At 50.8% G+C, this 27,767-nt stretch overlaps 2 protein-coding genes across 3 annotated transcripts in view; both read left to right on the top strand.

Annotated features, from left to right (window-relative positions):
- The first annotated feature begins 25 nt into the window (after positions 1-25).
- On the top strand, positions 26-13,934 carry ACER1 (alkaline ceramidase 1). Its single transcript, XM_045548830.1, has 6 exons — positions 26-118; positions 8,679-8,793; positions 8,884-9,025; positions 9,934-10,071; positions 13,375-13,512; positions 13,766-13,934. Exons 1-6 carry the CDS (start codon positions 26-28, stop codon positions 13,932-13,934), a joined length of 795 nt encoding a protein of 264 aa, XP_045404786.1.
- Positions 13,935-20,044: 6,110 nt separating this feature from the next.
- Positions 20,045-27,767, top strand: part of MLLT1 (MLLT1 super elongation complex subunit) — a 62,408-nt gene continuing 54,685 nt past the window's right edge. The window contains exon 1 of one of the 2 annotated variants that reach the window (XM_045548831.1): positions 20,045-20,208. In XM_045548831.1, the coding sequence (XP_045404787.1) occupies positions 20,197-20,208 (12 nt within the window). In that variant the 5' untranslated portion in view covers positions 20,045-20,196. The remainder of the gene's footprint in view (positions 20,209-27,767) is intronic. The other variant, XM_045548832.1, reaches the window with a different exon arrangement.

The following is a 27,767-nucleotide window of genomic DNA, read 5'->3' on the forward strand; positions in this document are numbered from 1 at the left end:
AGCGGGTGGCCGGCACTGCGTCAAGATGCCCAGTATCTTCGCCTACCAGAGCTCCGAGATAGACTGGTGTGAGAGCAACTTCCAGTATTCAGAGGTGATAGCTGAGTTCTACAACACGGTGAGGGCCGGAGCGCGGGTGGGTGGGGTGGAGGAGTCTCACCAGACAGATGCGGGTTCGAACCCAGTTCCTCCACATCCTCGCTGGGGAATCTCGCTGGAGCAGTTCACCTGTCTGAGCCTGGGTTTTCTCAGTGTCAGCCAAGGGATGCCGGCTGTCATTCATTTGCTTGTCTTCCCTTGGCACCGGGCTCTGCGGTAGGTTTTGGAAACAGCCCAGGTGGCCAGAGCTGGTCTCTGCCCTCCCTGAGCAGAGAATGCCGAGCGACTTCAGGCATTTGCAACCCAGGGTGATGATGCTGTAATGGGAGGACGCACAGGCAGCTGCCAGGAAGTGGGGGACAGAGGAAGCCCCTGAACCAGAAGGGTGGGTCCAATTAAGCAAAGCTTCCCAGGAGAGGTGACTGTGTCTGTCTTGTTCTTCTCAGCTACACCCTCAACCCGGGGTGACCAACCCGTCCCAGTTTGCCTGGGACTATCTCAGTTTCTGTACTTCAAGATCCACCTCCCTGGAAACCCCTCAGTTCTGGACATGCCAGGAGGGCCGGTCACCCTTCCCCTAATCCCTGCTAAAGCACTACATTAGAAGTGCTCGAGAATCTTGGATGCAAAAATGGCAATGGCATTTAATCAAAGCTTGAAAGACACAGGTGCCCAAAGACATGTGTGCGGCTGTGCTGTCCCCGTGCAGGGCACCGGGGACTCAGCGGTGAAGGAAGCAGGGTTTGCCTTCCAGGAGCTCCTGCGATGGTGGGTAATCTACACCTAGTGCTTAGCTCTGTGACCTGGGCACAGTTCACGCTCACTCCGTAGACGGTGAGCGGATCCATCATGGGGACACGGGCCTTTCCCAGGTACTTGCTGTGTGCCAGGAATTGTGCTAACCATTTTACATGAAACCTCTCATTCAATCTTCACAATGGCATTGGGAGTTAGACATGATGTATATAATATAGACTTCACCCCATGTTCCAGGGGAGGAAACAGGCATTCGGGGAGTTTGCAAGATACACCAGGGTCACCGGGGTAGGTAGAGTCAGGATTGAGACTTGGTGAGTGGCACGAGACTTTTTGGGGAGGTGGCTGGGAGGCTCAGTCCCAATATTCCCTGGGTGGCTCTGACCCTGTTATCTTTGATGTTGTGGCTTCCCAGGGCTGGGAGGTGGGAGTGTGAGACTCAGGGCTCCTCATGGAACCTCTCCCTGGTTCTTGTTCTTCCTTGGCCGGAGATATGATTTCTGGCCCTCAGTAGTCCCACCTGTAAAATGGGAGGGAGCTGAGTGTGCTTGTTCCCAGAGGCTGGGGAAATGGGTAGGGATGTCAGAGCTCTTGTCTCTGGATCCCCCAGCAACACCTGTGGTCCAGAATGTTCTCTGTTCAGCTGGCCCCAAGGTGGGGGCCCCCACGGAAGGCGCCGAGAGAGGGCTGACTCAGGTGTGGGCTGGGCCCAGGTATAGCTGTGTGTTCTTATTTCATGCAAAATCCTCCTCCTCTCTGTCGTCCATTCACCTATCTCAAAATGACATAAATTGAGCAACCTGTAGTTACTCCACGAGGCTGCAGGTCTCCAACTCTCTCCTGGTTGTGACACCTATGAGGAAGGAGATTTCACATTGTCATCACCTTGGCCTTGCATTTCCAGATATTTATCAAGGACAAAGAAAAGTTTCACACAACAAGACTTACCTTCCCCTGGTGCAAACACACTTGGGTATTTTCTATTCTATTTCACCCCAAATGCTCTGACTAAACAGGTTACAGGATGAAAAATAGCATCAGGGTTATGTTAGACATTGTTCCATTCTGTCTCTAGTTTAGGGCTGGCTGTTCAAAGGAAAAAATAAAAATAAAAAGAGGCCGGGCGCGGTGGCTCACGCCTGTAATCCTAGCACTCTGGGAGGCCGAGGCGGGTGGATCGCTCGAGGTCAGGAGTTCGAGACCAGCCTGAGCAAGAGCCAGACCCCGTCTCTACTAAAAATAGAAAGAAATTATCTGGCCAACTAAAAATCTATATAGAAAAAATTAGCTGGGCATAGTGGCACATGCCTGTAGTCCCAGCTACTCGAGAGGCTGAGGCAGGAGGATCGCTTAAGCCCAGGAGTTTGAGGTTGCTGTGAGCTAGGCTGATGCCACGGCACTCTAGCCTGGGCAACAAAGCGAGACTCTGTCTCAAAATAAATAAATAAATAAATAAATAAATAAAATAAAATAAATAAATAAAAATAAAGAAAAGGTTTCCCTAAAACTTTCTCATCCAAAACTTGTCAATAGCCTAAACCTGTCACCGTAGCTAATAAATCATATAGTTCTAAACAGTGGGGTGGCAATCTTTTTCTCTACAAGACTAGCTGGTAAATATTTTTGGCTTTATGGGCTATGCAGACTCTGTTTGCAAATACTCAACTCTGCCAGTATAGCTGGGAAGAAGCCACAGATAATATATAAATAAATGGGCACAGTTGTGTGCCAGTAAAACTTTTGCCAACTTCTGATATACTCACATATAAAACAATAGCCAAATAGAAAGCAATAAGTTTGGGGCCTTTTTTTTTTTTTTTTTTGCCTCTCACTTCAGGGATTAAAAACGAGTTTATGTCTAGTGAACGTGGGCACACTCACCTAGTGTAGTTTCCTGTGGGCAATCTGACAACTTATGTTGGGAGATGGATTTACAAGTGGCCCTTCCCATCCCGACTTAGTCATTGCAGCTCTAGGAATTTTTACCAGAGACATAATCCCCATAGAAAGCAAGATTTATATATACAGTCATCCCTGAATCATTTGTAATTGCAGCAAATAAATGAGAAAAAACACGGAAGCTGTAACATTACCACCGATGCAGGGAGGGTGGAATACATTCTGGGGAAATACTATGCAGGTATTTAAAAGCATGCTTGTGATCTAGACAAAATGCTCTAGACAAAATATGTAGCAGAAAAAATTTTAAAAATCTGTTTACATTGGCCAGGTGTGGTGGCTCACACCTGTAATCCTAGCATTCTGGCAGGCTAAGGTGGGAGGATCGCTTGAGGTCAGGAGTTTGAGTCGTCTCAGCAAGAGTGAGACCCTGTCTCTACTATAAAAAGAAAGAAAGAAAGAAAGAAAAAATTAGCTGGGCAACTAAAAATATAAAAAATTAGGTGGGCGTGGTAGCATGTGCCTCTAATCCCAACAACTTGGGAGGCTGAGGCAGGGGGATCGCTTGAGCCCAGGAGTTAGAGGTTGCTGTGAGCTAGGCTGACGCCACAGCACTCTAGCCCAGGTGACAGAGCGAGACTCTATTTAAAAAAAAAAAAAAATCTGTTCACATTGCCTTCATCATTATCCACTGATGAGTCACCACTCACAGTTGGAAAATACTTCTCTGAAGAGGAATCTTTTGCTTTTTTGCTGCTCTGCTTTCAAGGAGCTGAGTTTGGGGTTGAGGAAGCAGGGTCAGGGTTGCAGAAGAAGAAAACACCAAAGGACTCAGTCCAGGTGTTGGGGGAAAAGGGCACCTAGGAATTTGGTTTTGAAGGAATAGTAGGAGTTCGTCAAGCGGAGTAGGAGTTCAGCAAAGGAGAGCAGAGGAAAAAGATGTACTCAGTTCTGGAAGGAAAAGAGGAGCTGGTCGGCTTGGGAACAGGGGGAAGTTTGTTCCTGGCTAGAAGGTGGGGAGAAATGAAGACAAACACATTTTGCTTGCTGGGTTGGAGTGTTTGAAATTTATCCTGTGTCCATTGATGAACTCACTCATTCATTCAAGCAAAATTTGCTGTAAATCAGCCCGTGCTGGGTGGGTGATCCTGGGGTCCCAGAGTGGCTCAGTGCTCCCAGGCAGTGGGAGGTTTAAAGTTAGAAACAGATTCCTCCAGCTCCGTGGTTAGCTTGAGGCAGATGGAGGAAAAAAATGCCAAAAGAGGGGGCAGTGGGGGGTGCTGCAGGCTGGGGTGTGAGGCCTCTGCTTGCTGAATGGGGAGGCAACATCAATGACACTGCAGACACCAAGTCTTAAAGAATGAGTTAATGTCCCATGTAACTGTCTTGAGACAGGACAGCACAGCCTGTCGGGAAATAGCTAGTGGCTCGAGGCCAGAGCCCAGCTGTCTGTGAGTGAGGAACTGAACTCGAGAGAACAGGAGATAAAATAGCTGCTAAACAACCTAGGGGCCAAATCAGGCATGCCAGGTGGAGGACTGTGTGCTCTATCCCGAGGACACTGGTGGCCTTGGGTGGCTCTTGAGCAAAGGAGAGTCATTATGTGGCATCATCTGGGACACCTGATTGTGTTTGGCACATGGGCTGGGAGAGCAGGGAAGGGTCATCTAGTAGGAACAGAAGTCAGGGGTGTGGGAGGGTCTGGCTCGAGCAGGGCAGGGGCAGAGGCCAGGTGTGGGCTGCTGCAGTTGACATTGGCCTGGTAGCCTCCAGGAGTGGCCTCCTTCTGGGTCTCTGCCAACTTAGGAGAGTTTCAAGTGGAACAGGTGGAAGTTTCAAGGCTCCCCAGCTCCCAGAAGCTGCTGTGATCCTGAATTTTCTCCCCCGGGGGTCCTGCTAAAGCTTTAGAGGCTCTGCATCTCATCCTCTGCAGAAAACTCCTCAGACACTCAGGTACAGAACAAAGGAATAGCATTCCTGGCACAGGGAACTGCACAGGCAAAGGCATAGGGGCGGGAAGGAGTAGGAGGTGTCTGGGCACGCTAAAGAAGGGATGAAATAGGAGAGTCTCCTCTTCTGAGCCACCTCATTGCTGGCTGGTGCTGTGTGGTTCCAGCCCTGGCTGCTCCCCAAATGCTGTGTGACCCAGGGGAGGACCTGCACCCCTCTCTGAGCCCCTGGCTGCATGCAACTTGAGATCCAATCACACCTCCCTCTTCTGCCTCCATCCTCATCAATATCCACAGCAAAAGCAATGAATGACCAGGCGCCTCCGCTGTGCCAGGCCCTGCAGAGAGCAAAGTGATCACAGTCCCTGTCCTCAGGCAGGGGCAGACACCATGAGTCCAATAATTACATGCCAAATCCGGTGGTCTAGCCCATGACACATCTTGGGGCGTGGACCCGATAGGTCCTTCTTGGCTTCTTTTCTCCTTTGGAAAAAAGTGGGTGTCAGTGATCCACACCCTGCTGGCCTCCTGGGGCTGACGGAGGGGTCTGAGTCAGTCGGGGAACAATTTCTTCTTCGTTCAACAAGAACTGATGGAACATCTGGTATGTGCCTGGTGCTGTTCTAGGCTCTGGGGACACAGAAGTGACCAAAACAGACAAATCCCCCTGCCCTGGTGGGGGCTGAATTCTGGGGATAGGGAGACAGACATTAAACCAAAGTCAAGGCTATGGGATTGTAGATGGCGGTAGTATGTGCTAAGGAAGAAAATCTCCTTCATTCATCCTTTTCTTCAGCTAATATTTACTGAGCAGCTATCCAAAAAGGGGGCAACTGTGAAGCCCTATCTCATGGGACCAGGAAGGGGATAAAATAGCTGCTAAACACCCCAGATATCCACCAACAGATGAGTGGATAAACACAGTGAGGTCTGTCCATGCAATGGAATATTATTCAGCCAGGAAAAAAAGGAAATCTGGACACAGGCTACAACATAAACAAACCCTGAAAACATCATGCCCAGCAAATCACAAAGGACCACACATTGTATATTACCATTTACAGGAAATGCCCAGAAAAGGCAAATTTGCAGAGACAGAAAGTGGATTTGTGGTTGCAGGGGCCAGGAAAGGATGAAGGATTGAGGATGACTGCTAACGGGGACAAGATTTCTTTTGGGGGTGATGAAAATGTTCTGGAATTAGATGGTGGTGATGGTTCCATACTTTATGACTGCACTAAAAACTATTGAATTTGTTTCATTTTAAAAAGAGTGACTTTTATAGTATGTGAGTTATGTCTCAAGTTTTAAAAATAGAAATATATGTATTTAAAAAAACCCCACAGCTCCTGGTACATCCTAAGTGTTGAATACATTGAAGCTATTTTAGAAGTAAACCTAGAGAGATGTGAAAATTACATTCATTAATTTATTTGACATTTATTCATGTTATTGAACAAATAGCACTTATTGTAATCTTTGTAAAAAATCTCATGAAGTAGGTACTCTCATGCATCCCATTTTACAGACGGAGGAAATTGAGGCTCAGAGAGGGTAAGTTTCTTTCCCGGGGTCACAAAGCATGCAAATTTCAAGTGTGTGAAAGTTGTAAATGCCTGAAGAGGTTGGTCCCAGAGTCTCTCACTTCACCACGGTGCTGTGAGGCCACTTGATTACTGATTAACAATCATATTTATCTCACTTCATGCAGTTGAATTGTGTATCGTGTCTGGTGTACACACCATCCCCCCCATCCCCCCGCCCGGCACCAACATTAACAGGCACATGTTGAATGGATGCAGGTGTTTGTGTGTGTGTGTGGGGGTGGTTTTAACCAATGACAAAAGCCAGGTGCCAGTGGTGAGAGTTTGAGTTTTGGCAATGAGGAGAAAGGGCCAGGAGGTGTTTGGAGATATTTATTGACTCACTGGATCTAACACATTTTTCTAGGGTATGTACAAGTCGCCCCAAGTGAGAGGTGCTAGGGACACAGTCGGGGATCAAACAGAGGTGTCTCCTGTCTCAGGGGAGTCCCAGTCCAGTGGTGGAGGGCAGACGCAGACAGACAGGTCAAGAAATGAAGGATTGGAATCCTGAAATGAAACAGTGTGTGGGGAGAGAGGCTGTTTGTTGGGGGGCTGCAATGTCAGCCTGGGGTGAATGAGAAAGGGTCCCCCCACTGCCTTTTCCCAAGGCTAAAGTGAGGGGTCAATTCAGGCCACTTTCTTCCCTTCCTTTTGCGCTAAGGTATTCATTCAGTCCCCTCTCCGGGCCACTCATTCTGCCAGTTACTGTTAATAAAACAGCAAACAATTCTAGAATAATTGCAACCCCATAATACACAGCCACTACAGCATGTGTGCTGGGCACCTGTGTATATTATTTAGGTGCATTCTGTGTACACATGATTCTCTACAACAACTTATTGAGCACCTACTGTGTGCCAGGCACTGTTCTAGACATGGGTGGGGGAGTTGGGGAGGCTTTCAACAGCAGTGGACAAAACAGGCAAAACTACCCGGCCCCATGGCACTTAGCTCTGTCATCCTCATCACAGCGCCTGGAAGGTAGGAAGGGGGAAATGAGAAGCATCTTGTGTCCCGAGATCCTGGTTGGACACACCCCAAGAAGGCAGGGGCTTTGATTTCAGGAACAGGTTTGGCCCCTGAGCACAGAGTAGTAGGGACTCAAGGAATGGTTGTTGAACAAATGAATGAACAAGTGAATGAATGAAGGGAGACAAAGTCACCGGGTGGGGCCAGGACCCAGAGAGACCAGCTCATGTATGTCCAGACTTCGGGGCTGGGCTGGCTCCGGGCAGAATCCCAGATGGGTGTCTCTACTGCCTCACAGGTGGGGCAAGAAGCCGGGGGACATGGAGGTCCAGCCCAGAAGGGCAGGGAGAGAGACTGGCATCCGGGCAGTGTGATAACATCAGAGACCCTGGAGCTGGAGCCGCCAGTTAGTCACTGTCTCCACCCACTGCTCTTTCCTCGCTCTGACACTAGGGGCATTGTTGGTAACTCCTTTCTCAGTTCTGCTGGGCTCTGAGCTTGGAATTGCTATACAATGGCAGGTGTGTTAGTATCGCCCTCGACAATAACGACAATAGCAGCAGCCTTTGCTATTCATTGAGCCCATACCATGTCCATGGCAATGCAGTTCTCCAATGCCTGGCCTTGTGCGTGTCCCTCAACAGCCTACAAGGCAGCATTGACGGTTCCCTCCCGTGTTACTGATGCAGGACAGAGAGGCCCAGAGGCATGAGTCATGCAGCCAGGCTGCAGAGGAACCCTGTCTTCATCATTGCCACCCGTCTGGTCCTCCCACCTTTCGTGGCAGGGGTTGAAAGCAAGCTTCAGAGTCCCACAGAGCTGTGCAACCTCAGAGAAGTCATTTCACCTCTCTGAAACTCAATTTCCTCACTGGCAAATGAGAACCAGAAAGTTGTATGGTCAAAATATGAGAAAGTAACAGCCATGCTGCCTTTTTTTTTTTTTTTGAGTCTCTCGCTCTGTTGCCCCAGCTAGAGTGCAGTGACATCATGATAGTTCACAGCAACCTCAAACTCCTGAGCTCAAGGGATCCTCCTGCCTCAGCCTCCTGAGTAGCTGGGACTACAGGTGCATACCATAACACCTGGCTAAATTTGATATTTTTGGTAGAGATGGGGTCTCGCTATGTTGCCCAGGCTGGTCTCAAACTCCTGGCTGCAAGTGATCCTCCTGCCTCGGCCTCCCAGAGCACTGGGATTACAGGCATGAGCCACTCTGCCCGGCCAAGTAATTGATCCGTTGATGACCAGTTGACAGTCAACGTCAACTGAAAGGTTCACAGGTGAATGATTACCAATTGCCTGAAATGCAGCAGGGGACCGATTGGCTAACGACTGAGGTTTTGGACAGAGGGGGCAGCCCTCCCTTCTCTGCCTCTCCTGTCTGACAAGCCCCCTCTCCATGTCTCTTTCCGTTCCAGTTCAGCAATGTCACCTTCTTAATCTTCGGGCCACTTATGATGTTCCTGATGCATCCCTATGCGCAGAAGCGTTCCCGCTATATCTATGGCATCTCGGGCCTCTTTATGCTCGTAGGTAGGCAGATGCAGGGCTGTGACAGCAGGGGACAGTGGGGTGGGGAGGGGCGAGGCCCCTGACCACCCGCCCTTGCCTCTGCCACTGCAGGACTGTTCTCCATGTACTTCCACATGACGCTCAGCTTCCTGGGGCAGCTGCTGGACGAGATCGCCATCCTGTGGCTCCTGGGCAGTTGCTACAGTATATGGATGCCTCGCTGCTACTTCCCCGCCTTCCTAGAGGGGAACAGGTGCAGTAGGCACTCGCTGTTTGGGCAGGGTGGGGCCTGAGTCCTCATCTGACCCTGCCTGAGCTCACCTGGGCCTCACTCAGGTCCCCTCCCCTGAGTCCCTCTGGGGCCCTTGGAATCCATCCCCTGACCACCCTGTGTCCTCTCCTGACCCCCCTGACTTCCCTGGCTTTCCAAGGACCCTCCCCTGATCTTACTTGGTTTCTTATAATTCCTCCCTTTATCCCACCCAGACAACCCGAGACCTTGTCCCGACTCTGTGGGAGCCACCTGGGGGTCCCAGGGACCCCTCCCTGAACCTATCACCCAGCCTCCCTGGAATCTTTCATCTGACCCTCCTGGGCCCTCCAAGTCCCTCTCTTGACCTGACTGGTCCACCCCCACCCCAAGCCCCTCTGAAACCTTCTTGGGACTTCCAGGACCCCCCCCCCACCTCACCCTATCACCCCCAGGGCCTTGCCTGATCTCTCTTGGGTCCCTAAGAACCATTGTCTGATGTCTCTTAAATTCATCTGGGCCCAGGGATCCATCCCCTCAGCCCGCCTCGGCTCCTCTGAATGCCTTACCTGACCTCACCTGGGCCCTGGGAGCCTTCACTGACACTCCTGGGCCCCTGCGAGACCCTCAAGTGATCCTCCCACATCGGCCTCTCAAAGTGCTGGGATTACAGGCGTGAACCACCATGCCTGGCCTGGGTTTCCCTTGAGACCCTGCCTGGGCCCACGTGGGCTCCCTGGGAACCTCTGCTGAGTCTACCTGGGAAACTCAGGACCCTCTTCTGAATCTAGCTGGGCTCCCTAGAACCCTTCCTCTTTCTCACCCACCTTGGCCACAAGGTCTCTGGGTGACCCCACCTAACCCTCCAGGACCTCCCCTTCCCACATGCAGCTGGGCCCCTTTGTCCTCAGGCCCCAGTTCATCCGCCTGGTCTTCATCACCACCATGGTCAGTACCTTTCTGTCCTTCCTGCGGCCCGCGGTCAATGCCTACGCCCTCAACAGCATCGCCCTGCACATCCTCTACATCGTGGTGCAGGAGTACAAGAAGTGAGTACAGGCTGCAGGTGTCCGGGGAGGCGGCCCCCATACCCACTCTGAACCCCTCTGATGTTCGCTGTGTTCTAGGCACTGAGTTCTCTTTGACTCCAGGCTCAGGGAGGGGACATCCCTTCTTCCAGGTCATCCACTAATGTATGGCAGGGCCAGGATTTGAACCTAAGTCTGTCTGACTGCAGAGCTGTCCTTTTTGTTTTGTTTTGTTTTGAGATGGGGTCTCACTCTGTCTCCCAAACTGGAGTGCAGTGGTTCGATCATAGTTCACTGCAGCCTTGAACTCCTGGGCTCAAGTGATCCTCTGCCTCAGCCTCCTGAGTAGCTGGGAGTACAGGTGTGTGCCACCACGCCTGGCTAATTTTTCTTATTTTTTGTAGAAACAGCGTCTTGCTATGTTGCCCATGCTGGTCTCAAACTCCTGGCCTCAAGTGATCCTCCAGCCTTGGCCTCCCAAAGGGCTGAGATTACAGGTGTGAGCCACCACACCTGGCCAAGAGCTTGTCCTTTTGAGGATGAAATCCCCAAAGCATACATATAGGTAGACATAATTGTCCCCTAAACCTCCATGCCCCCACTAACCAGCCACGACACCCATTGATATTTTGTCAACTTCTGTTCCATATTTCCTTCAGATTTCAAACCATTTCACCCCTAAATTTTTCAGGATATGACTCTTGTGATAAAGAATCAATTCTTCAAACTATAATAGGTGTTAGCAGGACAGAGAGGGGGCTCTCAAATGGGGCCATTTTTTTAATATTTTTAAATTTTGTTCCTTGAGAACCACTTGAAGTACAAGTGGAGCCATTTGAGGAAAGTTGAATGAAAACGTTATTTACAATGGAGAAGGCGGGATGTAGGAAAATCACTAGGACTGTTAATGATCTTTGTGTTAATAAGTGTGAGAGTCTATGATCATCTGGAGGCCTGGGCCAGGAGGCGATGGGAGAGGAGGCAGGATGGAATAATTGCAAGAACTGGGAAGGACTGGTCTCCATGAAGAGAGCCTCCTTGAAGGAGCTATGATCTCCAGTTGCTGGTTGCAGCCAGTATAAGGCAGCCCCACAGGGAGGAAGCTAGGGAAATCCATACTCTAACAGAACCAAATAAGTGGTTTCCTGTGGGGCTCCCCATTGGCCAACCCAAATGGAAACCATTGGCCTACTCAACTGGAGACCATTGGCCAGTCCACTGGAAACCACTGGCCAACCCAACTGGAGACCACTGGCCAACCCAACTGGAGACCATTGGCCTACCCAACTGGAGACCACTGGCCAACCCAACTGGAGACCACTGGCCTACCCAACTGGAGACCATTGGCCTATCCAACTGGAGACCATTGGTCAATCCACTGGAAACCATTGGTCAACCCAATTGGAGACCATTGGTCAATCCCCTAGAAACCATTGCCCTACCCACTGGAAACCACTGGCCAATCCAACTGGAAGCCTAAGGACAAGGGAGCCTGTGGATTTGGTCCACATATGTCACCCTGCAGGGCACTAGAGGAGAAGGGTAGGGATAGACCTGGAGGGGGAAATGGGAGATATGGCTCACACATGTCTAACAAACATGCCTTCAAAATAGTATCTGATACTCAGTTCTATGTACATCCCCTCAGTTTCTCAAAGATGTCCTCTTATACCTGGTTTTGTTGAAATAAGAATCCAAACATGGTCTTTTAGGTTTCTTATTTCATAGCAGTCCCTTCCTCCTTCTCCCTCTCATTATACCTCTGATTTTTCACAGCAGCTCAGCCATTGGTTATGTAGTGTGATTCATGTTCTAGATTTGGCTGACTTTCCTTCAGTGTCTTTTAACATGCTCCCTTATTATTATTTCTTTGTATTTCCTGCAAATTAATTGTTAGATCTAGATTTAGGTGGAGTTTTTTTTTTTTTTGCTAGAATATTTCATGAGTGGTACTGGGTGCTTCCTGTTGCATTCCATCACAACCCGGCAGTGAGTGATTGTTCCACATGGAGTGTTGTTAAGGTGGACCAGGATGGTGTCACCGGGTCCCTTCCTTATAAAGTTTCCACCTAATGGCTTCAGCAACCATAAGTACATGCTGCCTTGATTCATCATCTCATTATGGGTTGCAAAAGGGGGATTTTCAGATTCTATCATTCCTTCTGCATTTATTATCTGCACCTCTTCCATCAAGAAGGACTTTTGCTCATCAACCTTGAAATACAGTTTGAACAAGAAAGGCTGGATGGTGGATTGATTCTTTCCCTTTACTTATCCATTTCCAGCATAATGAGTTGGTGCCGCCTTAGCCTTCTCTAGTAGGGGACCAACAAAGTGGATTTTAAAAAGGATTCATGATGAACTCACAGATTTTTATAGCTCTAAAGTATTTCAATTCATTGCAGTCATTATTCTATTTTTTAAACTTCTTATTTTGAAATAATTACAGATTCCCAGCAAGTTGCAAAAATAGCAGAGAGTCCCATGTATCCTTCTCCCAGCCCAATGGTAACATCTTACGTAATCATGGTACAATTTCAAAAGGAGGACACGGATGTCAGTACAATACTGTCAACTAGACTGCAGACTTTATTCAGATCTCACCAGTTCTTACTCATTATGCATTCTGATGTTTAAACTGTCCCATTTTAGGCTATGGGCAGAGCCTGTGCTTTTAACCTTGAAGAAGTTGCTGTCTCATTCATATCTCTGATATGTTTTTTCCCAAGGGACACCAGGGTTCACTCTGCTGTCAGGGGAAGCACAGATTCTTTTTTTTTTTTTTTTTGAGACGGTCTCACTCTGTCACCCAGGCTAGAGTGAAGTGGCATCATCATAGCTCACAGCAACCTCAAACTTGTGGGCTCAAGGGGTCCTCCTGCCTCAGCCTCCTGAGTAGCTGGGACTACAGGTTTCAAGCTCCTGGCCTCAACTGATCCTCCCATCTCAGCCTCCTGGAGAGTTAGGATGACAGGTGTGAGCCACTGTGCCTGGCCTTTTTTATTTTTTGCTTTTTTTCCCCATGTATTTTTTTCTTTGTAAATATTCATGGGGTACATATGCAATGTGGCTACATTGACACACTGCATTGTGGTGATGTCAGTGCCTCCAGTGCATCCATCACTGAAGCAATGCCCCCTGCACCCACCAGCAAGCATTAGCTCCAAGCAGGGGCCATGCACCCTCCCCCCTGCACACTCACTGCATGCTCCTTCCTTCCTCCCAGCCTGTGAGCTTCATCTCCTCGGACGGAAGAATTTCCCATCAGCCCCTTTGGGTGCTGCTCTCTGAGTCGGGCCCTGGGTCCCCTTCCTCCCTTTCTAGGAACACCAATAAGGAGCTTCGGCACCTGATCGAGGTCTCTGTGGTTCTGTGGGCTCTCGCCCTGGCCAGCTGGCTCAGCGACCGCCTGCTCTGCAATTTCTGGCAGCGGATTCATTTCTTCTACCTCCACAGCATCTGGTAAGCACCTGCCCTGGGGCCCGGGGGGCCCAGGATCAGAGAGAATCTCAGGTGTCTGAGCTCAGAGCAGGGGGAGCCTGGAGCATGGGTGTGGGGATGCAAAGGGAGGAGACCCAGATGTGGAGATGGGGGGGGGAAAGGTCGTAGTCCACGGCCACACCCAGAAGGTCCCTTGGGATGGTCCTCATCTGTGAGAAGGAGGGGTGAGGCTGGGGCATGTTATACCTTCACGCCCTGCCCCTGCATTCCACAGGCACGTGCTTATAAGCTTCACCTTCCCCTACTGCATAGTCACTCTGGCCCTGGTGGACGCCAGCTACGAGATGCCGGGTGAAACCCTCAAAATTCGCTACTGGCCCCGGGACACGTGGCCTGTGGGGCTCCCCTACATCGAGGTCCAGCGTGACACCAAGAAGTGCTGAGACCTGCCAGCCTTGTGACTAGCCAGCTGCCCGCTGGCTTGCCTGTGTCTTGAGGAAGGAGGCCTGGATCAAACTTGAGCCTGAGGGACATTTGCGGGTCCTTTCTCCATTTTTTCCTTCCCTGTCCTCCTTGTCCTGGGCTGACCCTCCCCACAGCAGGGGATGGATTTTATGACATCTCTGATGGCCCTGGGATGTGGGGCTGCCTCGCACATCCCCTCACCATGACCTGCCCCCACTGTCTTCTTTCATTTCTTCCTCTGTGTCCACAGCTTCCCCACGGCCACTGTCATGTGACCTGGGGGGGCTGGATCACCAGGTGCTGGGATGACTGATTGATGTGGCATCATCTGGGGCTTGTTGGGGCTTGTTCTCTGAGCACCCTTATAAACATTGGTGGTCACTACCAGACTCCCTGGCTCTGTCTTTGGCCATGGCAATGTGCTGGGTGCTTGTCAGGGGGCATCCCAGAGAACAGACCTGACTTCCAAGCACCTCATTCTACATCCACACATGCGTGCAGAGACCTTGCAGACCCTCCCACGTGCTCCCATGGACCTTCGAGGTCCTCAGATTCACAGCTGAGGAAAACAGAGGCCCAGTCTGGGCAATCTGGATGCTTTGGGGACACAGGGCCATCACAGAGGAGGGTGGCCAGCATAGGTTCTCAAAGCAGTGGTGGGGTGGTGGAGGAAGGATGGTTTCCATGGCAGTTAAGAGCACAGGGCTTGCAGACAGGCAGACCTAAGTTTGAACCCCTGCATCACCATGTTCTAGTTGTATAATCCTGGGGAAGTGGTTTTTCCTGCCTCTGAAGCTCAAGCACCTTTTCTGCAAGATGGAAATAATATTCCTCCCCTCATAGGGTTTCTGTGTGGATGAAACAAGCTAATGTATGTGAAGTGCTTAGCATAGAGTCTGACAAACATCCATCCATCCATCTTCCTTTAGTTCATCCACCCACTAGGTTGGCCATAATAATAAAAAAAAAAAGCAAACAAACACTGCCCCCCCCCCAATGGAAAACAGGTGTTGGAGAAAATGTGAAGAAATCAGAACTCTCATACACTGCTAGTGGGAATGTAAAATGGTGTAACTGAGGAAAACAATTTGGCAGTTCTCCATGAGTTCCATTCATCTCTTCATGAATGGGTGGATCAACAGAATGTGGTATAGCCATGAAATGGTGTATCACTCAGCCATGAAAAGGGACGCAGCTCTGACACAGGCTACAACATGGAGGGACCTTGAGGACATCGTGCTCAGTGAGAGACGCCAGACACAGAAGGATACACAGTGTGACTCCATGTATATGAAATGTCCAGAACAGGCAGATTCCACAGAGACGGGACATAGATTCGTGGTTGCCAGGGGCTGGGTGGGGGTTAGGGACTGAGTCCTTAATGGGGATGGGGCTTCTTTTGGGGTGATGAAAATGTCTTGGAACTAGTTAGAGGTGGTGGTTGCACAACACTGTGAATATTCTAAATGCCACTGAATTGTACTCTTTAATGTGGTTAATGGTTAATTTTAGGTCAAGTAAATTTTATATCAATTAAAAATTTGGAAAGCTCCCAGAGTCAATCATGGATGAGTTTAGGTCATGGGGCCCCCCACCTTTGAACCAATCCCTGTAGCCAGAGGGATGCAGTCCTTTGATTGGCCAGGCCTGGTCATGTGATCCCTGGGTTGGGGGGAGAAGGGAGGGAGGGAGGGGTGAGAGTTTCCCCCTTCCCCCATTATGTTAACTGAGAGTCGGAAGAGAAGGCCAGTGGGGGCTGAAGTCCTCCCTCAAGCATTAAATCCTGTCATGAATTGGCACTCTCCCAGAAGGGTGCTGCCATTTTTAAATTTCCACAGAAGTATCTTACGTTGGCCCTGGGGGGAACCCTCAAATCAGGGACCATTACCAGAAGAAAGGGGGTAATGAGGATAAGAGAGGGAAAATTCTGAATGTCTAATGTATTGCCTGTTTTCTGGGGAAATGCTTGGTTTTTACCTATTTTTGCTCTGCTCCAAAACCATGCATGTCTCCGTAGAAGGGTCATATGCCCAGTATGATATTAAAGGTCTTCTCCAAATTGGAGTTTATCTGGGGTAGGTCTCTACTCACTGGCCACAGGGCTCTGCTGCAGCCTCGTCACCGTCAACATTGCTGTGTGTACATTTGTGGCTGGCTGCGGCTGGACCGTCTATGGGGTGAAACATAGGGGAATACCAAATGTCAAGGTCTCCCCGAGGGTATGATGTACGTTATTCAGGTGATGGTTACACTAAAAGCCCCAACCTCACCATTACCCACAACATCCATGCACTTGTACCCTCTAAATCTATTAAAAAAAAAAATTTATTAAAAAGAAAAAATCTCCCTCCTGGGTGCAAACAAACTGAACCACGAGAGGGCGGTAGAGACTTAGTGTGGTGGCAGTTAGTGACAGACTGGAAGTCAGATCACAAACATCCAAAATGTTACTTTGTGGCCGTGAGATCTTCTACACTACCTCTGTGTCTGTTTCATTGTTTGCAACACTGGGAGAACATGTTCAATAGATGCTAAACAGATTTAACACCACCCATCATGCATTCTGCCAAATCCTCACATTATCATCTGCTATATATTTTTCTTTAAATCTACCCTGTTTACATTGATGTATTTAAAGAGGAAACATTGTGTCACCTCCATGAAGAGTTTGTCAGATTAAAGTAGCCATATAATTAGATACAGTAACAACAAAAAGTGTTATTATTGTAACTGCGGCTCAAGTGATTCTTAAACCAGGCTGCAGATGGGAGAGGATGTCCCTGTCCTATTCCAGACTAATAAAACCAGAATCCTTGAAGGTGGGGTCTAGGTACTGGTATGTTTTTTCTTTTTGAGACAGGGTCTCACTCTGTCACCTGGGCTGGAGGGTAGTGTCGTCATCACAGCTCACAGCAACCTCAAACTCCTGGGCTTGAGGGATCCTCCTGCCTCAGCCTCCCGAGTAGCTGGGACTACAGGTATGCACCACCACACCCAGCTAATTTTTTATTCATCGATTATTTTTTGTAAAGATGGTGTCTCACTATGTTGCCCAGGCTGGTCTCCAACTCCTGGCCTCAAGCTGTGCTCCCACTTTGGCCTCCCAAAGTACTGGGATTGCAGGGGTGAGCCGCCGCGTCTGGCCCATTTTAACCATTTTGAAGCACACAGTTCAGCGGCATTAAGCACATGCACATTATCATGCAACCATCACCACCCTCCATTTCCAGAACTTTTTCATCTTCCCAAACTGAAAGTCTGTCCCCATGAAACACTAACTCCCCACCCCCTCCCCAGCTCCTGGCACTCACCGTTCTCCTCTCTGTCTCTGTGAATCTGACGACTCTGGGGACCTCCTGTGAGTGGAATCACACAGGATTTGTACTTTTGTGTCTGGCTTATGTCACGGAGCATGATGTCCTCAAGGGTTCATTTATGTTGTCGCATGTGTGCAAATTTCCTTTGTTTTAAAGATGAATAACATTCCATTGTATGGATATACCACATTGTGTTTGTCCATTCATCTGTCAGTAGACACATGAGTTGCTTCCGTGTTATTCTTTTTGATGCTTAAAGTGTTCTACCTCAGCCAGTGAGAGCCCAAGGGATGCAGTTTTGAAAATCCCCATTAGTTCAGAACGTAATTTAAGAGTAGACTCTGGCCAGGCATGGTGGCTCACGCCTATAATCCCAGCATGCTGGGAGGCCAGGAGGATCACTTGAGGTCAGGAGTTCGAGACCAGCCTGAGCAAGTATGAGACCCTGGCTCTACTAAAAACAGAAAAATTAGCCGGGCATGGTGGTGCCTGTAGTCCCAGCTGCTCAGGAGCCTGAGGCAGGAGGATCGCTTAAACCCATGAGCTGAAGGCTGCAGTGAGTTATAATGACACCACTGCACTTTACCCTGGGGCGACAGAGTGGTGTGGGGGCTGAATTCCTGAAGCTCGTCTTTGCAACAAATGTAGTCTGAAGGTCCTTTCCTGCAAGTTTCTCTCAGACAGATTGTTATCTCCCTTCCCATTTTTGATCCTTTACCTGGGGCAGCGGTCCTGAAAGTGGAGTGAGCCTCAAAACCATCTGGAGGGCTGGTTAAGCTACTGACTGCTGTCCAAGCCCAGAGTTTCTGATTCTATCAACAAGGTAGGAGACCAGAATTTGCATTTCTAACAGAGTACTCAGGTGAGGCTGACACTGCTGGGGACCACTTAGAACCACTGATCTACTTACATCCAGTTATAGGATTAAAAATTTTTTTTTAGTTAACTTTCATTATATTTGAAAAGAGTTTTTTTTTTTTTTTTTTAAGTTGTACCAACATCAGAGTTGCTGCTTATTTTCTCAGCATGGTCTGCATTTTTTTTTTCCTTTCCAGCAAGACCTGCCCTAGATTAAAAAGCATGGTGGTGTTACCATGACAGCAGTCTGGCCTTCTTCAGAGTTTTTGTCTAGACTTACTTCCATTCCAAAGTTATTGATTTTCCAGCACTGATCTTCAGTGCAAAGCACCAGTGCTTGACTGACACTTAAATGAGAAGTGGCGGGCAAAACAACCCAAACAAACCCAAATAACCCAATTTTTAATTAGAAGAAGGAATTTAAAATAACTGAACAAGGCTCCCCCAAATCACAAGCAGACAGATGTCTTACTGTGAGAGGAATAGGTGGCTTACAAGATCCTGAAAGAGAGGGGGGTATGCCTGTTTCCAACTTAAATCGAGTTTAAAAGAGGCTGTGAAATTTTGTGATCCTAGGTAATTTAAAAAGTTTTTTCGGAGGCTGGGTGCGGTGGCTCACCCCTGTAATCCCAGCACTTTGGGAGGCCGAGGTGGGAGGATCACTTAAGGACAGGAGTTCGAGACCAGCCTGGGCAACATAGCGAGACCCTGTCCCTACAAAAAAATTAAAAACCAAAATTAGCCAGGCTTGGTGGCGGGCACCTCTTGTCCTAGCTACCTGGGAGGCTGAGGCAGGAGGATCCCTTGATTGAGACCAGGAGTTATAGTTTACAGTGAGCTATGATCTTGTCACTGCACTCCAGCCTGGGTGATGGGGTCAGACAGCATCTCTTAAAGAAAAAATTGTTTTTTGGAGGGATTAAAATTATTCAAAATTTCGCGGATAAAATGAGACCCTCTCTTTAACAACTTTATCTTTATTGACAAATAATAATTGTATATATTTATGGGGTACAATGGGATGGTTTGATACGTGTACACATGGTGGAATGAACAAATCAGGCTAATTAACACATCCATCACCTCACATACGTCTCATTTCCTTGGGGTGAGAATATTCGAAATCCACTTTTAGCAACTTAAAAATACACAGTACGTTATAACATAGTAACCTTGCTGTGCAATAATAGATCACCAGAATTTATTCCTCTTGTGTAACTGAAAAAAAAAAATGAGGCTTTCCCGATCATTTCGATGGAGCACCATTTCAAATTTGCACCATTCAAAATCACCTGAAGTAGAACCACACAGTACTACTGTCCTGGTCCCTATTTTACAGATGGGCAAACCGAGACTCAGGGAGTGGGGAGACGGAGTCTGACCAGTCTTGCCAAAGCAGATCCACGGTTTAGAAAATTAATCTCTGGTTCCAGAGCCAGGGGCTCATTCCATCGCATAGTAGCCACACGTGGCCAGGAAACAAGTGTCCCTGAGCTCCCTGCCCGGAGCTCGAACCCGCAACCTCGGCTGCGGCCCCAGGAGGCTTTCGCCCTGAGATGTGTCGGCCCCGCGGCAGCGCCCCCTGCGGGCCGCAGCGCGCAGGCGCGGCGCTCCAGGCCGCCCCCGCCCCCCTCCACGTGCGGCGCACACCTCGCGCTCCGCTCGGCCCGGCTCGCCTCGCGCCTGCCTCCCTCCCTCCTCCCGCCCCCCCGCTCCCGCCTTCCCATTGGCTGCGGGCTTCGTCCCTCCGACCGCAGCCCGGCAGGCCCCCGCCAGGCCGGAAATCCCGCCCAACGAGCGGCCGTTCGCGCCGCCGATTGGGCTAGGTGGCTGTCCGTCGGGGCGGGGGCCCGAGTCGGCGGCGGGGGGCCGTGGTCGGTGCGCGACCCGGGCTGGCGGTGGTTTCCGGTTCCGCGGGGCTGGCGGGCGGGCGGGCGGCCGGGAGCGGTGGCGACGGCGGCGGCGGCGGCGGTTGACAGACAATGAGGGCGGCGGGGCGGCGCTGAGCGGCGGCGGCGGCGGCGGCGAGCGACGCGGGGCCCGGGGGCGGGGCGGGGCGCCAGCCATGGACAATCAGGTGAGGAGCGGCCGCGCCGCCCCGGCGCAGCCCGCCCGGCCCTCTCCCTCCCTCCTCCCGCCCGCCCGGCCCTCCCCGGTCCCGGCCTCCCCGCCCTCGCCCCGCGTCTGTCTGCCCCGCTTTGTGCAAGCCCGCCGCTCCCCGGGCCTTTATGTGGGGCGGGGTTTCCCCTCCCCCACCCGCGACCCCTGCCCGGCCGGGGAGCCTCGGACCCCCTTGAGGACCTTAGGCTGGCTCAGAGTCCCCATGGACGGCCTCGGGACTCCAGCCTGGCCCAGAGCCCCTTGGGACGCCCCTGGGAACCCAGCTTGGCCCAGAGCGCCCTGAGATCCCTCTCAAGAACCCCAGTCTCAGCCAGAACCTCCTGGGACGCTCCTGGGAAGTCCAGCCTGACCTAGAGTCCCCACATCCAGCTCTGGGGATCCCAGCCTGGCCCAGAGCCTCCTCGGACCCCCTCGGGACCCTTCACACTCCCCGGATCTGTCCTGCACCCCTTTGGGTCCAGGGCCAGCCTGTGTGTCCTTATCTCTCTGGACCGTTTGTCCTGAGTTGCCTCAAACTCCCTGACCCCCTAACCTGCCACCTGTCTGTCCTCCCTTAAACCTTAGCTCACGTTTGAGTCCCTGCAGGACCTCTGGAACCCTGGTCTGCAGCCTTTCCCTTCGTTGAGCCCAGGCCCAGCCTAAGCTTTCCTTCCCCTCATTCCCTACCTGGGCCTGCCCCTGCCTCAGTTGGAGCATCCCTTTCCCCTCAAACACTAGCCCCAGCTTGAGCTCCCTCTGACTTCCGGGGACCCAGCCTTTCCTGCTTAGCTACAAGAACTCAGTCCAGTTTAGTGTCCCCTTCCTATGGACTTGGGTTCACTTCTTTAGACTCCTAAGAGGCATCCTCCTGCCTCAGCTCACCTCTAGTTTCAGGCCCTCCTCACCCTCCCTCAGACCCCAGTGCCTGAGGGGCTGTCTCTTTCACGTCTTCTCTGAGACCAGGACCAGGGGCAGTTTCTTCTCTGATCTGGAGCCCCCGAACCCTTCAGACACCAACTGCCCGCCGTTCCTGTCAGCTTGGGCCCTCTTTGCCCCTGGGATCCTGATTTGTGCTTTGCCACATTTAACCCCAATCCAGATCTCTCTCCTCAATCTGGTCTCTGGCTTCGCAGTCCTGTGATCTCTGTGGAACCACTCGGCTCTCCTTATGTTCAGGGTTTTCCATTCATCCCAGCACCTCCACCTGATGCGTGTTTCAGCCCCTGCCGTCTCCCTCCCTCCGCCTCATTTCTTGTTCCTTCCCCAAGATCCTAGAGCCTCAGTCTAAACCCAGGGTGGGTTCCCCTCCCTATACTCTCCTGACAGCTCCTTCCATTTGATCTGTGTTGGTTCCCTTAAACCCGAGGCCTTTCTGGCCCCTGGCACCCCCTTCACCTAACTCTGTTGCCTCTTCTTCGATACCCAGGCCCCTTTCCCTCTCTCTCAAGCTCAGAACCACTGCTGCCCCCAACATGGGATCATTTCTCCCCTGGTCCCTGCTGCCCCAGCTTTCCAGGGGCACGAGGCCAAGAAAGGTGCTATGGGGGTGGCGGCTGAAATCTCCGCTGTTAGTGAGGGCAGGTTGGGGCGTCCCTGGCTCTGGCGCCACTGAGGCGGCTCTGTCTGGTAAGGCATGGTGTGGTTTCGGGGTGAGAGGCAAGGGGCCTCCCTCCTGCCCATCCTGCCGCCTGTGGCACAGGGTCATTGAGGCGGGTGGTTTGTGTTTCTGGCACCCACTCGTCATGGTTTCCCTTTTGGCTTTGGTGTTGCTGCCTTTCTCTCAAGAGGTAAGGAAGAGTTTTCCGGCAGTTGATCTGTGGATTTCCACAGCATGGTGTGAGTTGATTTTCTTTGAAGAGACAGAGCTTCTTGCTTCTAATCTGTATTGAGTTAAAAACCCAAGCAAAATGTTCCTCCAGTGTCTGCTTTCAATGAAGCCCACCTCTGGGAAAGTCTTATTGGGTACCACAAAGGCGTAGAGTGTGGCCCCAACTCTCACCCCTGAGTCCCCAGGGGTGATGTCTTCATTTGAAGTGTGTCCTTTGTCCTTGTGATGTGCTAGGTTGTGGAAGTCTGGGCAGCTGTCACTTGGAAATAGGTGGCATTCTTGGTCTGTGACAGAGGGAAATAAAGGTCTTGGTTCAGGTTAACGTCAGGGAGAGCTACATTTGCACTGCCCAGTGGGATAGCCACCAGCACCTGTGGCTACTTTAAATTTAAACTACAATGAAAAATTTAGTTCCTTGGTCACACCAGCCGCATTTTAAGTGCTCAGTTACCACCACTACTGAGCTGCCAGCCACCTCGCTGGGTAGCATGGACCCGGCATTTCCATCATTGCAGAAAGTTCCACCGGACAGTGCTGGTCTACATCTTTGCAGGAGTATTTGCAAGGGAAGCCGGTCCCAGAGGGAAGTGTGCGTGGACCCAAAGTCTCATTCTCTTTCCCCAGCTGTGATTGCATGCAAATCTGGGAGAGGCCCAAGAACTCTGTCCCTTCTGAACAGAGCCAGAGGCCCCTGGGGAAACAGCAGAAAATGGTGTCTTTTACCCAAGTAGGTGAGTTGGCGGTGAGCGCCCCAGCATGACTTTTGGCTCCAGGAAAATGCTTTGAATCCAGCAGAATCCTGGCCTCTCCCCCTCCCCCCAGATGCCACAAACCTGTAAATGCTTTATTATAGTGGGAGCAGTGTGACTGGGTGGAAAGTGGCTGGCTTCTGGAGGCTTCCATTCTCTCTTGCATGTTTTACTTTCCTCTAGGACTTTCAGATACAGCTAAGAAGTGGGATTTCCCAGTTTGCTCTGGGCTCTCAACTTCTTAGCATTGACATTCCACGGCCAGGAAAGTCTTTTTGGGTCTCCTTGCCCCAACCCTAACCCACATGTTTCATTCCCTGCCTGCCCCCAAACCTGTGCTGGTTTTGTGTGTGGTTTTTGTATTATTTTTTTGGCAAGGGGATGAGTGAGTTCTTCGCTCACTTAAGGGTTGTGTCTGGGAGGAGTGTGGTTTATCTCCAAGGCGGGGGCCAGCAGGAACTGGGATGTGACATGATGTGACATGGATAAGGCCAAGCAGATAATGAAAAGATTGGGGAAGGATCCGGGAGCCGGTCACTGGGACCGGGGTTGCCGGAGAGCTGGGAGGTGGTGTCTACGTGTCCGGGTGGTTGTGTTCTCCAAAGGGACCAGGAAGTGCCCTCTTCACAGAGGACTGGGCCTGGCACCTGGGGCGGGGCAGCCCAGGCAAATCAGATGGTCAGATTGCTGCTTGCCAATCCTTCAGTGTCTCCTGAGTTTGGATTTGAGAGCACCACCTTGTCATGGTCCTCTTTGGAAGGGAAGATTTGTTTCTGATAGCGGTGGCCTCAAGCAGCTGTCAGCCGCCCATTCTACAGACGTAGAAATGCAGGCCTAGGAAGTCCCGAGAGACAGGTCAAGGCCTGGTAGGATTCTTTCTCCAAACCTATCATAGAAAAGCTCAGAACTACCCAGAGCACTGACTTGAGGGTGACAGATTTCCTCCCCTGTTCCCAGTGCTAAAACTATTGCCTGGAAAGTCGACCTGCCAATTTTCTGTCCTTAAGTTATTGTATCGTAAAGTACTTGAGAGCGGGGACCAGAGTCCTGTTTGCCGGTGTGTCCTCTCTAGTGTCTAATGCAAGGTTTTGCGCTCAGCTTTGCCAACTGCTGGTTAAACAAGAGTCCCTTTGCAACCAGGCATGCCTGGTCTGATGACAGATGACTTAATTGGGGTTGTGCAGATTCAAAATATCCTCCAAGACTGCCCCCCACCGCCCCCGGAGAACTTGGGAGACACTCGGGACACTGTAAGTCTGTGAGTACCTTGTGCGGAAATCCTCTGTCCCGGCCTCTCCTGACAGTTCGGTGTATTTGCATATCATATGGTTTGCACACCCATCCATAGAGAGTTTCCAGAGAGAAATTCATCAAACCCTTCCTCGTCCTGTTGTCATTAACCTTGTGTCCTGGGTCAGAGGGACAAGGAAGGGGGCTGTGCTGGCCACCAGCCCCCCGAGTGCCAGTGGTTGGAAGACCAGGGCCTCGGGCAGCTGTCAGTGAGAGGTCCCTGTTTTCTGCTTTAGAGAACTGTCACAGAGGAGATCCATGATTCCCATCTTTCAAACATCCTAATTCCATGGCTACCCCCAAGAACTCCCCGCTGGGCCTGGAGGGAGAAAGTTCCGCAAAGAGTATTTTATCTGATCTTGGTTTGGTGTCACTCCTGGGATGGTGCAAGCCCCATCACCTTTTCCCAATTGTGCACGTGTGGGTCCTGTTGCCTGCAACCGCGCTGGGTCCAGGAGGACCTCGAAGTTAATTCAGGCTGAAGAGGGAAAAGACTCTTCAGTGCGCCCTCCTCCTGGGAGGGGAGGGGATTGGTGCATCAGAGGGAATTAGAGGCAATAGCCAAACTCCAGGCATAATTATACCACTTGGTAAATGTGAGTTCCCAGAGGAAAGGGCATCTGTTGAAAAGTATTCCCACCAGAAAATTCGGGGAAATTTTAACAGATAAACTAGCTGTTAAAGACCTGCCTTCTGGGGCCCAGGCTTAGGGCAGGGCTTTCGGGGAGCAGGTTGGTTGAGTGAGGAAAGGGCTTGGACTCGAAGGAGCTGTTGGAACAAGGTGGGCACCTTTCTCTTTGCCAGGTGAGGCCGTTGCATCCACACCTGGAAAGATCTGTACTTGTTAGTGCAGAAGTGCCTGGGAAGCCGCCCGCTAGGATCCATTCGCCTTGCTGGTCTGATTTAGGATTTGAGCCCTTTAGTTCCAAGTGCCCTCTGCCAGCTGGCCTGGAGAGAGGACAGTGTCCCAATTGAGGCCCTCTGCCCACACCTAACTGTCCCCAGATGGCCCTCACAGGCTTTGTGCCGCTTCCCCTGTGCACTGTCTTTCTGATGATTTCTGAATGTGTAAAACGGCTGATGCTTTCTGGGGCGGTCATGGAATGTTCCCCTGTGTTCTGGGTTTCTGTTGGGGAGTGAACGACAGGGTGATACCAGAGGTGTAGGGAAGTGGCAGCCGCTGAGGCCGAGACCCCGGGGTCATTTCCAGCCACCTTTCTGGAGGTTCCTCGAAGTGGTCTCCATGCAGCAGGCTGTCCTGGTGCCTTGAAGGAACTTGCTGGGGTTGAGACTGCCATGTGAGCAAGTCAGGAGACAGCTACCGACGAGCCAGGTTCATTCATTCCAAGATGTCCTCGAGAGCTCAGCCTGTCAGTTGACCTCATCGCCCAGGCACCCTTCCTGGAGAAACAGCTAATTGATTTGCTTCAATTCTTTGGTTCTAATGGCCAGGGAAGGCGTCCAGGTGGAGTGGGGGAAGGAGGGGCGTAACCCTTGGCCGTGGAATTGGCTTAGCTGTGCTAATACATTCTCATGACTTGACAAGTCCGAGTACTTGGCCGAAGCTTAGCTTCTTGCCTCCAGTGAATGTAGCTCAAGTGTCTCACTGAATCAGAGATTGCTTTTTATTTTTACTACAATGGCACAGAATCTGTATTACCCCATCATCTTCATTTCTTAGAAGATTCCAGCATTCGGGGAGAAGGCCCCAGAGTGCAGAGGCTGGGTGCTGGGACCTTGAATCTGTTGGCTGAGTCTGCGGTGTGCCCTTAACCAGGGGTGTTGAGGCTGAAGCTGGCGCCAGCCCCGGGGCATAGATGTCGCCCGGGCAGTGCTTTGGGCATGGCCTACCGGCTGCAAAGATCACCCATTGCTGCCTCAGAACCTTCCTGTTTACTTTGGCTGCTGTGGCCGAGTTCTGGTGCTTACATTTTTCCCCTTCTCCAATGGAACTGTGGTCTTTCGTGCTTTCACAACAACTGCTCTGCCGCCTGTGCGCCCTGGGTAGGAACTCCATGTCATCAAAAATGCTGGGAAGTCAGCAGCCGTCTGAGCAGCCAGATTGAATAAGTCATCCCGAGAAGACGATATCATTATGCAGGAGTTACCTCTCAGAAGCAGAAGCTACTTTCCAGCGTAGTGGCGGTAGTGTTCTGATGATATATGTTTAGTTTTCACCTGTAACTCTCCCGGCAACTGAAAGTTTGTCTTCCTGTCTCTCAGCATGAGCACAGGTCAGGGAGGAAGGCAGAGGCCCACGTCTGCAAGCGTACATGGTGATTACAGCCTATTAGGAGTAATATAAATACTGTGTTGGGTTTGTTTGTGTTGAACAGTCTCCATATGCAGCGCTATTCAAATAGAGGCTTGCGGTTGATTTGAGTATCACTTGTTTATCCAGACTTTCAGCCCTCGTCTCTAGCTTTTGGCTGGACATTTTCACCTGAATTCCACAAATCCTCAGCGAGCACCTGGGGTTTATAAGGGCACCTGAGCTCCCATCCCTGCCCCTCCTGCCGTTGCTGACGTCCCTGCTGCCTGGATCTTGGAGTTGTTCCAATTTCCTCCACCCTTCGGTCCTGCCAGTTCCCCCTATTCCGGGCTCTATTTAATCTCTTTCTCTCTTTTTACCCCCCTTTTGAGACAGAGTCTTGCTCTGTCACCCAGGCTGGAGTGCAGTGATATCATTGTAGCTCACTGCAGCCTCAAACTCCTGACCTCAAGCCATCCTCCTGCCTCGGCCTCCCTGAGTGTTGGGATTGCAGGCATGAGCCACTGTGCATGGCTTATTTATCTCTTTTCCCAGCCACTCCCCCTGCGTCATCTGGGCTCACTGGACTGCCTGCCTGTCTGCCCTAGTCTGCCTCCCCTGGGCTGTACACAGATTGCCAGAGGACTTTGACTCAAACCATGTTTCCTCATCTCCGTCATCCACTTCTCATTGGTCCTCATTTCTGTTGTGTCCGATCTGGACGTTCCGCTCGGGTCCCCGCCCCTCCCTGCGGTGTGCCTGGTCCCTAGTGAGTCCCTGTTCCCTTTCCCTGCAGAGCCCCAAAGGGACAATTGTCCTGAGCCAGGGGAACTCTTTCTGCCGTATTGTTTTTCAATTAACTAATTTTTTAATTGACAAGTAAAATTGTATATAGTTATTGTGTATAACATTTTTAAGTTAACATTTTAAATTGCATCCATCCTCTGCCTTATTTCTTACACCTGGCTTGCTGCACACTCAGAGCCCAAAGCCTCTCTTGCCAGCTCTGCCATGACTGGAACCTCTCTGTCCTTATCTGCCACTTTGGCCCTTCCTCTTGGGAAGCACCACTGAGAACTCCCTGACCTGGAATGCTCTCTGGTTTAATTAATCCAGTGTTTTGGGGCCTCAGGTAGTTCCAAGGTAGAAGTTAAGAGGATGAACGAGATATGGTGGTCCCTGCTGCCAAAGTGTTTACAGGGGCCTCAGGGGACAGCAGTAAACAGCCCAGGAGTGAGGGACAGGACGAAGTGGGTGCTGTGGAGACCGAGAGGGCACAGTTGATCTCTAGTGTGGGTCAGAAAGGGCCCTGGGGAACATAGCACACAAGCTGGGACCGAGAGATGAGTAAAGTTTCAGGATGGGTTTAGGATACCCCTAGCTGCAGGGTTAGAAGGAACGAAGGCAGATGGGAGTGG

The sequence above is a fragment of the Lemur catta genome, chromosome 1 (genome assembly GCF_020740605.2).
Source record: "Lemur catta isolate mLemCat1 chromosome 1, mLemCat1.pri, whole genome shotgun sequence".
NCBI classification, from domain to species: domain Eukaryota; kingdom Metazoa; phylum Chordata; class Mammalia; order Primates; family Lemuridae; genus Lemur; species Lemur catta.